Source organism: Phascolarctos cinereus, unplaced genomic scaffold, assembly GCF_003287225.1.
Source record: "Phascolarctos cinereus isolate Bilbo 61053 unplaced genomic scaffold, phaCin_HiC Scaffold_1;HRSCAF=81, whole genome shotgun sequence".
Taxonomy (NCBI): Eukaryota; Metazoa; Chordata; class Mammalia; order Diprotodontia; family Phascolarctidae; genus Phascolarctos; species Phascolarctos cinereus.
In genome coordinates, this window is record NW_027555514.1 from 206,519,956 (window position 1) to 206,537,737 (window position 17,782).

A 17,782-nucleotide genomic window follows, 5' to 3' on the forward strand; every position below is an offset into this window, starting at 1 on the left:
CAAATAGTTAGAATAGTAGATAAATGCTGAGTTGTAGATATCTATATGAGATGCAATGGTCAGAATTGGTTTAATAAGACTTGAGCTGATCACTAAAAGACACGTAAGAATTGAATAGTTGAAAAGCATTGCCAAGTGTATTTCAGGCAGTGGGGATTATAGGAAAAATCTGTGTATTTAATATGCTTTTTTTTCTTTCACCTCTTTTTTTATCTTTTTTAAAATCTTAGATAAATACTAAAATTTAAATACATAATAAGAAAAAAACATAAACTTAAATGTTAGACTTAAAATATAAAATAAGAAAAAAAGTCATGTGCACAGCAGAATGTAGAAGATTCAGAATATATAGTAATAACTTTACATTTTAAGAAAGCCTATATATTAAATACTGTGCATTATGTTGACGAATGTCTATCTTTTCTTTGCTTCCTTGTAGGTTTTCTTTTGTTCTCTGCTGTACACTTTTTACTTTGTTCTTTTTTCCTCCTTATTCCACCTCCCCCCAGCTACAATTAAGTGTGGATATATTTACAGGTAGATGTTGACATATACATACACCTATACATATATACACATGCATACATGCATGCGTATATAAACATATACTTTCCCTAGGAGATTCTACTCCTAATCTTTGTATTTATGTTTGTGCTTATCTCTTTTTTCCTATCCTAACTCCTCTATTTTACTTCCACTGGCTACCTTGCCCTCCTATTACTTAACTTACTCCCACTCAGCAATCTCTCCCTTATCCTCCCATTCCCATAAATCTAAATGGCCTTTTATATTACCCTTTGACCTGTTGCTTTTCTTCTACCCACTACCCTGCCCTCCTGTTACGTAACCTATCCCCCCCACAACAATCCCTTCCATATCTTTCCCCTTCCCATAAATCAGAACACCCTTTTGTAAACCCCCTTTGACCTGTTCCCTCATTTTCCACTCTAAAGAATCCCTCCTTTATTCTACCATTACCATTGATCTAAGTACCCTTCTGTGTCCCATTTTTAACCTGTTCCCTCACCCTCCATTCTAAAGATTCCCTCTTTTATCCTCTCCCCACTTAGAGTTTTATTTCTTTCTAAATTTAGAAGACTTTTATACTCTTCTAGATGTGTATGTATTTTTTCCTCTTGAACCCATTCCCGATGAAAGTAGAACTTCTAGAACTACCAGCCCCCTTCCTTCATCTGATTCCTCTGTATCGGTTCTGCCTCTTGTACCTCTTTTGTATAAGATGATTACTCTTTTAGCTGTTCTTGAACAGTTTTACTTTTTGAAGTCATATCATACTCAGGTCTACCCCAATTTTTCTTACAAGCTACCTAATTACTAATAACGATCTTAGACATAGGTTTTACATTTTCACACATAAAAGGCAAAGTAAACAGTCTATCCTTCTTGAATCTCTTGTAATTGGTCACTGGTATGTAGCTTGTATTTCTCTTGGACTCTTGTATGTCAAATCTTCTATTAAGTTTAAGGTTTGTTTTTTTTTTAACAAAGTCTTGAAAGTCTGACAATTCTTTAAATGTCCTTTTTTTAAAAAATTTTTTTCATTCAGAATTATGCTTAGCTTCATTGGATATGATATTTTTGGCCAGAAGCCCAGTTCTTTTGCTTTCAGTATATTGTGTTCCAAGACCTGCAAGTCTTTGTGTTGCCGCTGCTAGGTCTTGTGTGATTCTAATTGTGGTGTCACCATATATAAATTGTTTTTTTCTTGTTGCTCATAATATTTTTTTCTTGAGCTGGAGGTTTCAGAATTTGACTGTAGTGTTCCTCATAGGATCTCTTTCATGTAGTGGTGGGTGGATTTTTTTTTTCTATTTCTACTTTTCCCTCTTGTTCTAATGCTTCAGGACATTTTTCTTTAATTATTTCTTGTATTATTGTATCAAGATTCTTTTTTCGATCATAGCTTTTAGGTAGTCAAATTATTCTTACATTTTCTCTTCTTGATCTTTTCCCCAGATCAGTTGTTTTTCTTATGAGGTGCTTCACATTCCCTTCTATTTTTTCATTCTTTATATTTTGTTTAATTATTTCTTGATCTCTTATAACTTTGCTGGCTTCCCCTTGCCCAATTCTGATTTTCAAGGAGTTGTTTTCTTCCTTAAGATTTATGGATCTGCTTTTCTAATTGGTTCACATTCTTTTCATAATCTTGTTTTTCTTGGATTATTCTTATTTTTCTTTTTAATTTTTCCTCAATCTCTCACATTTGATTTTTAAAGTCTTTTGTATGTTCTTTAATGAATTCTTTTTGTATAGGTGATTATTTGACATTACTCTTTGCTTCATTATCCTCCTCTGAAGATGATCCCTGGTCTTCTCTGTTCCTATAGTAGCTCTCTGTGGTTGGATTCTTTCTCCTTTGCCTGTGCATTTTTTTTTTTGGTAATAGTTTAGTTTTTATAATCACCTCTAGCCCTGGGCTATGGGTGATAGTGCCTCTGACCTCAGATCCTCTTCAGTTTTCCTTTCTGACCTTGAACTCAAACCTCTAGCCTGCTGTAAGTGTCCATGGCCAGTGGTATCTCACTCCATTGCTTCTGCACTCCCCTAGTTCCTTCTCGCTCCATCTTGTCTCCCCAGCACAGCTGAGTCTGGTGTTCCTTGTCAACAGAGATTCCCTTTCCCAGCTCAGATGCCCAACTCCCCTTACTGTCCCTGGGGTTGAAGTTCCTGTGGCTGGGGCCACAGGCAGCCTCCCAACCCAGCTAACCCCAGGGCTTGAGGCTTGTTGTGGAAGTGATCCCTAACCTGGAGGTGTTTACTCTTCTGGGGAAGAAGCCTCCTCAGGGGATTTTTCTTCTGATCTTCTCCAGTTGTCCCTATTCTGCCCCTACTCTTATTTGTTTTCACCTCTCTATGTTTGCCCTGAGGTGCTATTTTATCTCTTTTGTTGAGGAAAATCTTGAGAGCTTGAAATTTTCTGACCTACTCCACCATCTTCCTAGAATCTTCTCTTATTTGATATGCTTTGTAGCTCTAACAAGGTGGTTCACTTCTTGAGGACAAGGACTTTATATGTTATGCTTCATGTTTCCTCCTGGTATCTATAATAATGGACACATTATTGTAATGTGACGAATAATTAAGTGAACGAATTAAGGAATTAATCAAATTTAAACTGTTCATTCTTTTTAAGTATAGATGATTATGTTGTAACTTATTTGTGGTAGTGAAATTTTTCAGATATAGTCTTTGAGTCACTGTGGTATCATGTTAAAGACCCTGGTCTTAGAGTTAGAAGCCCTAGGTTTGAGTTCTGGCTCTGAACTTATTTAGCTTTCTGAACTCTAAATATACCTCCTCGTACCTCAGTTTTCTCATTTGTAAAATGAGAGTGATAGTATTTATGCTTTTCTCTTTCATAGAGTTTTTCCCCCCCCCCAGGAAAAGACATATATCACAAAAGTTTATAGAAATGACATCGTGGGGGCAGCTAGGTGTTGCAGTGGCTAGAGCACTGGCCCTTGAGTCAGGAGGACCTGAGTTCAAATCCAGCCTCAGACACATAACACTCACTAGCTGTGTGACCCTGGGCAAGTCACTTACCCCCAATTGCCCTCACCCCCCCAATGACGTCATAAATAACAAGCACAAAATTGATTATGATATAGTGTTAAAGTTTCAGATTGCATTGCCATGAAATTAATACTGCAAATTCCAATTATACAGTCTTAATATTTTATTGTTGTTAACATGCTAAGGATGGACATATTATGTGTATTCAGTCAGGCTTTTTATTGTTCATTTGCATATAGAGTAACGTTTTTATGTGATTGCCAAATGTAAGGGCAGAGGAAAAAGTCTTATGGTTATGCTTTGGAGCTATTCTGTGCCTTTCAGCCATGTAAATTTTCTAAAAGGCTTGGGAGAAATCAGGCCAAGTTATTTAAAACAACAAAATCTGCCTGTCCTCCTGTACCTTCAAAATTAAAAAAATATATAGGCAGACTATAGATTGAAAATACTATAACCCATGTAATTTTAATTTATAGAAGTTTGCATTGTCTCTGTTATGTGGAAATAAGAGTGAAAATTTTGTGGTCTTGTAAACATGTTTTTGGTTATATTTAGTTTAATTAAGAACCCTTAAAATGAAAGTTAAAAAGTAGTTTATGAACGCATTTTAAAGTCATTAATATTGATCATTTAATAGTTTTTAGATTTTTTTTCAAAAGCTATATCTTCTGGTTCTTAAGGAAAGTATATTAAAAACCAGAAATGTTCATTTAAAGCTTACTATAAATTAACTAAATTATGCTACTTTTACTTAACTCATTTTTTTCCCCTTAATTTCTTAGTTTCTCTAATAGCATTTACCACAATGGCTTTGTTAACCATAATGGAGTTTTCAGTATATCAAGATACTTGGATGAAGTATGAATATGAAGTAGACAAGGATTTTTCTAGGTAACATTTTCTTTTTGAAATCTTTTTAGAGTGTATTAATACTTGTTTAGCTCTTCTGAGGGAAAATATGTTTGTATAGAAGGCTATAAAATTAATTACATTTAATGTTCATCTGATATTTTGCTAAGAAAATGGCATCATATCCTCTTCTCCCCTCATTCAGTTGCATGTAGTATTAGATTAATATTATCAGAATTAAACCTTTTCATAGTTGGTCTATGTATAGTTAGTCTGCCAAGAAATAAATGTTCTTTGTTCTCTAATTTAATATGCATCTGTTTAAAGAGACTCTGTTCTCATTTAATTAGCTTTATTATTTGTATATCCAAATAATCCATGTTACAATATGTCAAAGTAGTTAGATATTTCAAGAGTCGTTTACAGCTCAGTTCTGACTGCACAAAAATTCAGTATGCGATTCTTATTTTTACAAATCTATTTGTTTTCTTATAAGAATAGTTTGATACATAAAATAGGCCTTTGTAAGTTTTACAGCACATTTTAGTAACCAGAGATTTCTATTACTTGGCTTGTTTCAGATTTTCTAATGCCAATGAATATAACATGTCAGTCATATTCAAATAAGTGCAATCATCTACCTTCCTTTTCAAATGCTTTTGAGACTGTCTTCAGAGAATTCTAGCCTTTCTTTCCAGGACTGAAAGAATTTAAGTATTGTGAGCTGGAGGGTATAGGCATACCTCATTTTATTGTGCTTCGCAGCCAATGTGGTTTTTTTCTTTTATGAATTGAAGGTTTGTGTCTGTCTGCGGCCATTTTTCTAACCACATGTGCTCACATTGTATTTGAATTACAGTTTGGTAACTTTTGCAGTATATCAAACTTTTTCATTATTTTTATATCTTATATATGTCATGGTGACCTGTGATTGGTGTTCTTTCATGTTACTATTGTAATTGTTTTGGGGCATTACAAACTGTGCCTATATAAAACAGCGAACTTAATTGATAAATATTGCATTTGTTCTGACTGCTCTACTGCCCGACTATTAATTCTTTCTTTTTCTTGGGCCTCCCTATTCCCTGAGATACAACAGTGTTGAAGAATATTACATAAACTTAGTTGATAAAGCAGTAGCCAGGTTCAAGAGGATTGGCTCCAATTTAAAAAGAAGTTATTGACTTCTGCTTCTGGGAGCCAAGATGGCGCAATAAGAAGGTAGTTGCTCTCACCCTCCCCTAACAACCTCTGAAAATCCTGAAAATATCCCCCCAGAGAAAAAAAAACCCTGGAACAGCTGAACTAGAAGAAAGACAGGGAACAGCAGTGCAGCAGCCCAGCAAACAGGTCTCCCAGTGCCTCAGCAAAAATTAGGGAAGCAGCACTACAAAGGGCCCCAGGCAGATAAGCACCCTGCAGCATTCATCTGAAAGGAGCTGAAGAAAGCAACCTAAAGTCTTCCTAAAGTCCCAGCCTTGCTGATTCCAACCCAACACCAGGTAAGCTGTCAGAACCCTGCAGCCTCCAACTGTCAACCAGAAGGAGATCCTGAAGCCCAGGTGGTAGAGCAGGCAAACACCAACACCTGGACCTCTGAGTGCCTCAGTGAGGGTGGGGGAACCAGTGGAAACCAGCTCAGAAAACCACCAGGTGCCTTGGCACTCTATCACAAAGGAATCTCCCAGTGCATTAGCAGAAACAAGGGAGGCAGCACTGCAGGGGCCCCAGGCAGATAAACACCCTGCAGCACCCATCTAAAAGGAGCTGAAGAAAGCTAAAGGAAAGGAAAAGCAGGCAACCTAGAATTGCCTGAAAGTTCCAGCCTTGCTGATTCCAGCCCAACACAAGGTAAGCTGCCAAAACCTACAGCCTCCAATTGCCACATAAGAGGCCCCAGCACACAAAGCCAGTGACCAAGACCTAGGCTCCCAACACAAGAAGCTTGGGTCAGTGCCCTCTGTTCCCCAGCAGGAGAGCTCAATCTCTTTAAAGGCCAGGGAATAAAGAAAACCATGAGTAAAAAGAAACGTACCATAGATTCATATTATGAGAAGAGTGAAGATCAAGACAGAAATTCTGAAGGAAACATTGTCAACAAACCCACATCTGCAACACAAAAGGGAATATGAACTGGTCTGAAGCCCAAAAAGCCTTCTTAGAAGAGCTCAAGAAGGATTTTAAAGTCAAATGAGAGAGGTAGAAGAGTCCTTAAAAATACAATTGGCCAATTGGAAAAAAAATACACTGAAGAAAACAAGTCCCTAAAAAACACAATTGGCCAACTGGAAAAAAAAAGTACACTGAAGAAAACAAGTCCCTAAAAACACAATTGGCCAATTGAAGAAGGAAGTACAAAAACTAACAGAAGAAAACAATCTGTTAAAAACTAGAATTGGACAAATGGAAACTAATGTCTCTATGAGAGAGCAAGAATCAGTCAAACAGAAACAAAAAATAAAAATTAAAATACCTCATCATAAAACAACCGACCTGGAAAATCGATCAGGAGAGACAATTTAAAAATTATTGGACTACCTGAAAATCATGATGAAAAAAAGAGCCTGGACAGTATCTTTCAGGAAATCATAAAGGAAAACTCCCTGAAGTCCTAGAACCAGAAGGAAAATAACCATAGAAAAATACCACTCACCACCTGAAAGAGATCCCAAATTGACAACCAAGAATATAATAGCAAAATTCCAAAATTACCAGATGAAAGAGAAGGTGCTGCAAGCAGCCAGAAAGAAACAATTTAAATATCATGGAACCACAGTCAGGATTACACAGGACCTTGCAGCTTCTACATTAAAAGACCGCAGGGGTGGAACATGATATTCCATTAAGGCAAAGGAGCTTGGATGCAGCCAAGGATCAATTACCCAGCAAAAATGAGCATCATTTTTCAAGGGGGGGACTTCCAAACTTCCTGATAAAAAGACCAGAGCTCAACAAAAAATTTGATCTTCAAGTACAGGACTCAAGAAGACATAAAAAGGTAAATGGGACAGAAAGATACAATATGTTGTTAATAAGGGGGACTGTTTAAATCCCTACAAGGGAATATGACACTTGCAACTCTTGAGAACTGTATTGTTATTACACCATGTTAAAGGAGTATACATAAAGGGGTGGATATTAGTTGACTTTGATGTAATGAAAAAAAAATCTAATCAAGTGGGTTAAATGGATCCAAATAAGTGGATATCTGATCTTAGAAAATGTACTGAGAAAGGAGGAGGCAGACAAGGGTAAATTACATTACAGGAAAAGACACAAAATCCTATTACAGCAGAGGGAAAGAAGGGAGGAGCATTGTTTGAACCTTACTCTCATCAGATTTGGCTCAAGAAGGGAATAACATAATCAGTTAGGTATAGAAATCTAACTTGCCCTATAGGCAGTAGGAGGGTAAAGGGGAAAGAAAAGGGAAAGGGGATAGAAGGGGGGGAAGAAGCAGTAAGGGCAAAGGGGAAGAAAAGGGAAAGGGATAACAGAAGGGAGGAGACACTGAAGGAGGTGGTGGTCCAAAGCAAAACACTAGTTGGGGGGCAAGGAGAAAAAAAAGCATAGATGGGGAGAAAAGGGATGAAGAAAAAGACACAGATAGTCATCATAACTGTGAATGTGAATGGGATGAACTCTGCCACAAAACCAATGGATAGCAGAATGGATTAAAAACTATCATCCATACAGTATGTTGTTTACAGGAAACACATCTGAAAAAGAGTGACACATACAGGGTAAAGGTAAAAGGCTGGAACAGAATATATTATGCTTCAGCTGAAGTAAAAAACAAGCAAGGGTGGCAGTCCTGATCTCAGAGAAAGCAAAAGCAAAAATAGATCTAATCAAAAGAGATAAGGAAGGAAACTACATCCTGCTAAAAGGCACCATAGACAATGAAGTAATATCATTACTAAACATATGCACCAAATGGTATGGCATCCAGATTCTTAGAGGAGAAGTGCAGGGAGTTACAGGAAGAAATAGACAGCAAAGCTATACTAGTGGGGGACCTCAGCCTCCCCCTTTCTGTACTAGATAAATCTAACCACAGAATAAACAAGAAAGATGTTAAGGAGATGAATAGCACATTAGAAAGGTTAAATATGATAGACCTCTGGAGAAAACTGAATAGGAATAGGAAAGAATATACTTTTTTCTTGGCAGTACATGGCACATACACAAAAAGTGACCATGTATGAGGGCATAAAAACCTCCCAATCCAATGGAAAAAGGCAGAAATATTAAATGCATCCTTTTCAAATCATGATGCAATAAAAATTATATGTAATAAAGGACCATGGAAAGATAGACTAAAAAATAATTGGAAACTAAATAATCTAATCCTAAAAAATGATTGGGTCAAACAACAAATCATAGAAACAATCAATAATTTCATTCAAGAGAATGACAATAGTGAGACAACATACCAAAACCTGTGGGATGCAGCAAAAGCAGTTCTTAGGGGAGGTTTTATATGTCTAAATGCTTACGTAAATAAAATAGAAAAAGAGGGGATCAATGAATTGGGCGTACAACTAAAAAAACTAGAAAAAGAACAACTTAAAAATCCTCAATTAAATACTAAATTAGAAATATTGAAAACCAAAGGAAAAACTAGTAAAATTGAAATTAAGAAAACTATTGAACTAATAAATAAAGCTAAGAGCTGGTTTTGTGAAAAAAACAATAAAATAGATAAACCTTTGGTGAATTTAATTAAAAGAAAGAAAGAAGAAAACCAAATTACTAATATCAAGAATGAAAAGGTTGAAGCTACCACCAAGGAAGAGGAAATTAAAATAATAATTAAGAATTATTTTGCCCAACTATATGCCAACAAATTTGACAGTCTTAGTGAAATGGATACATATTTACAAAAATATAAGTTGTCCAGATTAACAGAAGAGGAAGTAAAATACTTACATAATCCTGTCTCAGAAAAGAAATTGAACAAGCCATTGATGAACTCCCTAGGAAAAAATCTCCAGGGCCAGATGGATTTACATGCAGATTCTATCAAACATTTAAAGAACAATTAATTCCAATACTATGTAGACTATTTGGGAAAATAGGTGAATAAGGAGTCTTACCAAATTCTTTTTATGATACAAATATGGTGCTGATACCTAAACCAGGAAGAGTCAAAACAGAGAAAAATAATTATAGACCAATTTATCTAATGAATATAGATGCAAAAATTTTAATAATAACAAGATTCATTTGGAAGAACAAAAGGTCCAGAATATCAAAGGAACTAATGAAAAGAAATGCAGGGGAAGGTGGCCCATCAATTCCAGATCTTAAATTGTATTATAAAGCAGCAGTCATCAAAACTGCTTGGTACTGGCTAAGAAATAGAGTGGTGGATCAGTGGAATAGGTTAAATGTGCAAGACACAGTAGTCAGTGACTATAGTGATCTATTATTTGATAAACCCAAAGACCCCAGATTCTGGGATAAGAACCCACTCTTTGAAAAAAAAAACTGCTGGGAAAACTGGAAAAGAGTATGGCAGAAACTAGGCATAGACCCAAATCTCACACCATATACCAAAATAAAGTCAAAATGGGTTCATGATTTAGATATAAAGGTTGATACTGTAAGCAAACTGGGAGGACAAGGAATGGTTTACCTATCAGATCTATGGAGAACAGAAGAATTCATGACCAAACAGGAGATAGAGAACATTATGAAATGCCAAATGGATAATTTTGATTACATTAATTTGAAAAGTTTTTTCGCAAACAAAGCCAATGTAACTAAGATTAGAAGGAAGGTGGAAAATTGGGAAAGAATTTTTACAACCAGTCTCTCTGATAAGGGCCTCATTTCTAAAATATATAGAGAATTAAGACATTTATAAGAATACAAACCATTCCCCAATTGATAAATGGTCAAAGGATATGAACAGACAATTTTCAGATGAAGAAATTAAAGCCATCTATAGTCATATAAAAAATGATCTAAATCATTATTGATGAGAGAAATCCAAATCAAAACAACTGTGAGGTACCACATCACACCTATCAGATTGGCCAACATGACAAAACAGGAAAATGATAAATGTTGGAGATGTGGGAAAATTGTAACACTAATGTATTGTTGGTGGAGTTGTGAAATGATCCAGCTGTTTTGGAGTACAATTTGGAACTATGCCCAAAGGGCTATCAAAATGTGCATACCCTTTGACCCAGCAATAGCACTTCTAGGGCTATATCCCAAAGAGATCATACAAATGGGAAAAGGACCTACATGTAGAAAAATGTTCATAGCAGCTCTTTTTGTGGTGGCAAAGAATTGGAAATTGAGAGGATACCCATCAATTGGGGAATGGCTGAGCAAGTTGTGGTATATGAATGTAATGGAATACTATTGTGCTATAAGAAATGATGTACAGGCTGACTTCAGAAAAACCTGGAAAGACTTGTATGGTCTGATGCTGAGTGAAGTGAGTAGAACCAAGAGGACTTTGCACACAATAATAGCCACGTTGTATGATGACTAATATTGATAAACTTAACCGTTCTCAGCAATACAAGGGTCTAAAACGTCTCCAAAGGCCTTGTGATGGAAAATGCTATCCATATCCAAAGAAAGAACTATGGAAGTTGAATCCCTATCATTTTTTTTTTCTCTTCTGTTGAGTTTTGTTTCCTCTTTCTGATGATTCCTTCTGTTGGTTTTGATTTTTACTTTACAGCTTCACTAATGTGAAAATGTTTAATAGGAATGTAAATGTGTAGCCTATATCAGATTGTGCGCTGTCTTGGGGAGGGTGGTGGGGAGGAAGGGGGAGAAAAATTTTAAACTCAAAAGCATATGGAAGTGATTGTTGATAAATCAAAATAAATTAGTAAAATTAAAAGAAAAAAAAAGAAAAAGAAATTATTCTATGGGTAAAATGCTATCAAACAGCATCACATGGTACAGAAAAATCTTTTGTGGAAGAGTCAATCAGTATGGCAGACTTCATTTTTGTTTTATTTTAAGAAATTGCCACAGCAACAGAATTGGAAATTGATGTGATGCGCATCAGTTGGAGAATGGTTGAACAAGTTGTGGTATATGAATACAATGGAATACTTTTGTGCTATAAGAAATGATGAGCAGGCAGATTTGAGAAAAACCTGGAAAGACAGGAAGTAATGCAAAGTGAAGCGAGCAGAACCAGGAGAACATTGTGTATAGTAACAACAATATTTTGCGGTGATTGGCTATTGACTTGGCTCTTCTCAGCAATACAACAATCTACGACAATTCCAAAGAACTCATGTTGGAAAATGCTATCTATTTCCGAAGAAATAACTGATGGGAGTCGGAATGCGGATTGAAGCATACTATTTTCACTTTATTTTTTTCATGTTTTTTTCTTTTTGTTTTGTTTTTTCTTTTACAACATGACTAATATGGAGATATATTTTACATGATTAAAAGCCATAGCCACCCCAGCCTTCAGCAACCATCACCCTAATCAGTCAGCAGCCATCAACATTGAGGCAAGACCCTCCACCAGCAAAAAGATTATGACTCTCTGAAGGCCCAGATGATGGTTAGAATTTTTTTTTTAGCAATAAAATATTTTTTAATTAAGGTATGTACATTTTTTAGATATTATACTACTGCACACTTAATAGACTACAGCGTAGTGTAAACAAAACTTATGCACTGGGAAACCAAAAGATTTGTGTAACTTGCATTATTGCAGTATTCTCTTTATTGTAGTGGTCTGGAGCCAAACTGCCAATATCTTTGAGATATGCCTGTATATTAAACAGCTTTCCTTTTGAAATATAGCTGGTGTGTATAGTAAGGTATCATTGTAATCCTTTAGTGATAGCATTAACTTTTTCATTCTTAGAATTTTTTACAGCTTGGATCTTTCATTATGGCATTAAGTATGATGCTGAGCCTGCCTATACCAGGTTCTTCCAAGCTAGAAAGACTTGTAGTACAAATTAGGAGGAAGATTTTTCTCTCCTGTTGGAAGACCAGTTTAGTCAGATGTTGACAGGCTTGTTAGCAGGCCAACAGGAAGAGATAATTTTTAACTGAAGTGACAAATTAAATGGACAAAAATTCAAAATGTTCTTTAGATCTAAGTATTTTTTCCTACAGTGAGTGGTAGCAAGATTTTAAAAAGGGATACAGGGTATTGACATTTACATAGTTCCTAGATCATCTAGAAATATCAACTGCTGACACTCTTAATCTGTATCTTCGTCCAGTAACCATCTAGTTGAGGAATTGAGTCACATTTCCGTCAATAGTCTCATGGCAACTGAAATCAGAAAATAAGAAGATGCAGCCAAGTGAAAAAATACCTCATTAATTCTTGTTGAGGCAAAGAAAAGAAGTATTTCCTTCATTATGTACCCAAAGGCAACAGGAAACATCATTTTCTGTCACCTTTAGTTATCTTCCCTTATAATGCTGCATTTCAGCACATAATCATTGCATTTTATGCAAAAAGTGGGGTGTGGGGTGTGGCCATTACTTGAAGTTTTTTGTTTAAATTGTGCCAGTATTACTTGTCTTTTAGTTTCTGCCAGTCTTGCAGCAACTTTTCACTCACTGAAAACTGTCTTTCCTGAGCTGTTTCCATGGTGTTCAGTGAACACAATTACTTTCAGCTTGAAGCCTGCAGAATAGTTTTTATATTTACCCATAATCAGAAAGAAATGCTTCGCATGTTAATGTATCGTTGGCAGACAAAATGTACAATTTAGTTAGCACAGGAAAGTGCAAGTCTTACCAAATCACATGACTTACTGTTACAGTTTCATCTGCCTGCCCCTTGTGCCTACAGCTCTTCATTGGGTTGAGTGACAATACCATTAGTACTGAAGTGCTCTAAACAAACCACACAAGTTGGCTTTCAGAAATATGCTGACAATGTGTGTGTGTGCTGAGAATTCTAGGCTCATGGCTCACAATGCACAAGAGATAAATAGATGTCCATATGCCACTGGTGAATACAGTGCTGTTCTGTTTGCCTTTTAAGTGGCATGATGAACAGATTTATACCATGTGATGATTGCACAATGAAGGTAAACCAGTTTTTGGACTGGGGAAAAAAAACAATGCGGTGATTATGCAGTGGTGACAATAGTGAGGTGAAATACTACTCATGAGTACTACAAGGAGATAATTGTAGCTTATGTACCAGATTGTCAAGAAGATAATTATAGCTTATGTACCAGCATTTATTGTCTGGTATGAAAGAATAAAGAAATTCCACTAAGAATTGAATTAGTTGGTGCAGTGGATAGAGCTTGGGTTTGGAATCAGATGTATCTTCCTGAGTTCAAGTTCGGCCTCAAACACTTACTAGATGTGTGACCCTAGTCAAGTCACTTAACTGTTTACCTCAGTTCCTCGTCTCTAAAAATGAGCTAGAAAAGGAAATGGCAAACCACTCCAGTAACTTTGCCAATAAAATCCCACATGGGGTCTTGGAAAGTTGGACACGACTGAAAAAATTGTTTAACCACAACATGTTGGAACTAAGAAATGGTTAAAACAATGACCAGGGGCAGCTGGGTGGTAGAGTGGATAGAGTGCTGGGCCTGGATTTAAGAAGACTCCTCTTTCTGAGTTTAAATTTGACTTAAGACACTTACTAGATTTGTGACCCCTGGTCAAGTCACTTAGCCCTTTTTCCCTTTAGTTCCTTTATCTGTAAAATCATTGCCAAAAAAAGCCCAAATGACATCACAAAGAGTTAGACACAAGTGAAACACCTAAAATGAAGGAATAGAGAAATTCCGTGAAGAGTTGAAGTAGATCTTCTAAATTAACTTTCGTGCTCAGTCACTTCAGTGTGAAAATGGACATGGGGATAGTGCTGAATATTATATTGAAAAATGTGATTTGGGAATCAAGAAATAAGAGACTAAAAATTTGTGGAATATCATAAAACTCAAACCTGTTATTAATATTTTCTTTAGGAAGGGGAAAAATGCACTTTGGTTTGTATTAAAAGGTATCTACACCTGTCAGAGATCCCTGTCATACCTATCAGAGGACCTTAGCCTTGCATGCCAAAGAGCATATGTTCAGATTAGAAGTCAACTGAACATCATGTTCAGGCTTTCTTCTTTATGTGTGTCATTTTTCATCATTTCAAGATGACAGCACTGTCTCTGAAAAGAGTTCAGTTTGCATCCATTCACTACAGTTATTTGCTATAACTGTTATCCTGAGTCTCAGGCAGTTAGTGGCAGAAGCTGTGTGACACTGAAGGGAGCCAGTTACTTGCTTCTCCTGTGGAATTACATTCTGTGTGTCATTTTAGTCCAGTTTAAATCACTCCTATTTTAGCACTGTTCTATTTCTCTCCCTGCATGACTGATCATACTTTTAAAATCTTCTTTACTGGTCCTCACACAAGACACTACAGGATCTTCCATTTTCATGCCTTTGCATTGGTTGTCATCCTCCAGTGCCTAGAATGCCTGTTCTTCTTAGAATCTCCATTCTCCTTTGAAACTTAGCTTGAAGTTTTTCCTGATTATCTAGCAACTAGTAACTGTACTATGTCTTTGTTGTCTCTTCTGATAAATTATAAACTCCTTGAAGGCAAGGACTGTTGCATTTTGTATTTCTAGTCTCTAGTACAGTGCTTGGCACATAGTAGGTACTTTATGAATGTTTGTTGATTGATGGATGATGGTACCAGTCAGTAAATCTCCCACCTTCTAAAAATGGGTGTTTTTCAAGGCTCTTCCAGGGAAGATTTTTATAAAAGAAGCAGCTATCTCTTTCTTCCTTTATTTATACTTTTACCCTTGATGGTCTTGTCACTTCTTTTATGTTCAAATGTTCTTGGTATTATCTTTGCTTGGTAATTCACAAATCTACAAATCCAGCTCTAATTGCTCCTCTTTGATTCTAGTCCTTTGTTGCCAACTGCCTTACTTGGTGTACCTTTCTATCCTTATGTTCTATTGGAAACTCAAATTGAGCATGTCCAAAACTGAACTCATTTTCCCCAAATTCATTCTTTCTTTGAACTTTATAGGAACATAGATTGTAGTTCCTTCGAAGGAAGGAACCTTGTAATGCATCTGATTCAGCCCTCTCATTTTACAGACAAGGAAACCAAGGCCAAAGGTGACTTGCCTTATTTACATAGGAAGTATCAGGGGCTAGATTTGAACCAAGGTCCTCTGACCGAAGAAGTGGTGCTCTTTCCATTGTATCAGGCTGCCTACCTTCTTCCCGGTCAGTTAGGTGGGTTAACTCTGAGTCATTTTGACTCTCTCCAAGTCTTTTACCTTTTTCCTCTGCCTGCTTCCGCCTGGACCACCAAATACTGCAATCAATTGTCAAGATGGGTTGATTCTACTTCCACAATATATTTGTATCTATGCTAGGTAGTTCAGACTTTCGTAGTTTCTCTGTTGTACTATTGCAGTAGCCTTCTTGTGACCTAATAGGATGTAAGCTCCTTAAAGGCAGAGATTATTTGTGCTTAGAAAAATGGCCTTATGTACATGCATAGATGCATAAAAATGTTTTGAATTTAATTGAACTGAAATAGTGAACACAACCACATTACAAAAAGCTAAATTAACTATGCATGAGAGTTGTTAAATCTTGCTGAGCCCTATCATCCTAGAGCAAGTGGACTCAGGAGGATAATAATGAACAGATATATCAGAGATGATAGTATCTGCTTTTGAATTCTGCTACTTCCTATGTGGGGACATGGCATTGGCCCTTAAGATAAAGTTAGGAAGAATGGCTGATCCTGATGAAATATATATAGAAGTCCATGTTGGAGGTGTCATAATTTTAAAATCATTCTAGGATTAGTTTTCAAGATTCCTCAACAAAAGGAATATTCTAAAGAATGGAAAAGATTGAAGATGTTCCTTGGTTGGGGTGGGGAGTGGTAAGGGGGAGGTGACCAGGAAGATGTCAGCAACAGCCAAACTATATGCTTGCTTTTGCATCAGTAGAAAATCTTAATGTGAGTATTTTTTGCAGTGTACTTTTGATGAAAATTTGAGAAGGGATCCTGGCAGGCTTTATACATTTGTTCTATAGCAGAATTCATCTTAAAATCATAAAACTGAGAAATATAATAAAATATGGCTTTGAAGCCTTTTTCTTTTTAACAAACAAGGTGTCTTCTATGCACATTTTTGAGTAATACAAGATTTTATGACAGATGTTTCTTAAGTTCTTGGAGCTGCTGTTTGAGAGCCAATTTAGCATAGTATGTAAGACCCTGGACTTACAGTCAGAAGAATCTAGGTTCAGATACTTCCTTTGATATTTAAGTAGTTGTGTGACCCCGGGTATAAAATAAATGGCTTAATTTCTAAGGGCCCTTCCACTTCTAAGGTTTATGATCTTTTGAGATAACTTTGTTCATCAGTATCAAAAGTGTTTATGAATTGTAAAACAGACTTGAAAGTGTTTTCTTAGAATTTCATAGTTGTATGCATTTAGAACTTGAAGTAATCATTTAATTTAATCATCAGTAATCATTTAATTCAAACCCCTCATTTTATAGTTGATGGAACTTAGACTCAGAAGTTAAATGACTTGTTCGGTGTGTCACAGGTAATAAGTTGAATGCAGGTCCTCTGAAAGTGTTTTTCATTAGGTTGTCCTAGTCTAGGAAGGAAGGAATGGAACAAGCATTTATTAAGCACTTACTATGTTACAGGCATTATTGTAAGCTCCTTTTTTAAAAATTAATTTATTTTTAGTTTTTGACATTCACTTCCATAGGCTTTTGAGTTTTAAATTTTCTCTCCCTACCTCCCTCCCTAAAACAGTGGGCAATCCGATATAGGCTCTACATCTACATTCCTCTTAAACATATTTTCATATTAGTCATGTTGTAAAGAGGAATTAGAACCAATAGGAGGAACCACAAGAAAGAAGAAACAATACAAAATAAGAAAAAAAAAAGAGCAAATAGTATGTTTCGATCTGCATTCAAACTCCATAGTTCTTTCTCTGGATGTAGATAGCATTTTTCATCATGAGACTTTTGGAGTTGTCTTAGATCCTTGCATTGCTGAGAGAGCTAAGTCTGTCTACAGTGTTCTCCTGGTTCTACTTACTTCACTCAACCACTTTCTAGGTTTTTCTGAAGTCTACTTGCTTATCATTTCTTATCACACAATAGTATTCCATTACATTAATATACCACAACTTGTTCAGCCATTCCCCAATTGATGGGTATCCTCTCAATTTCCAATTCTTTGCCACCACAAAAAGAGCTGCTATGAACATTTTTCTACATGTAGGTCCTTTTCCCATTTGTATGATCTCTTTGGGATATAGCCCTAGAAGTGCTGTTGCTCGGTCAAAGGGTATGCACATTTTGATAGCCCTTTGGGCATAGTTCCAAATTATTCTCCAAAAT

The 17,782-nt window shown here is 36.1% G+C and overlaps 1 protein-coding gene across 3 annotated transcripts in view; it reads left to right on the forward strand.

Annotated features, from left to right (window-relative positions):
• ERGIC2 (ERGIC and golgi 2) overlaps positions 1 to 17,782 on the forward strand; it is a 69,041-nt gene that overhangs the window by 13,753 nt on the left and 37,506 nt on the right. For all 3 annotated transcript variants that reach the window (XM_020975812.2, XM_020975813.2, XM_020975815.2), the window contains one exon: positions 4,320 to 4,428. In XM_020975812.2, coding sequence (XP_020831471.1) covers positions 4,320 to 4,428 — 109 coding nt within the window. The remainder of the gene's footprint in view (positions 1 to 4,319; positions 4,429 to 17,782) is intronic.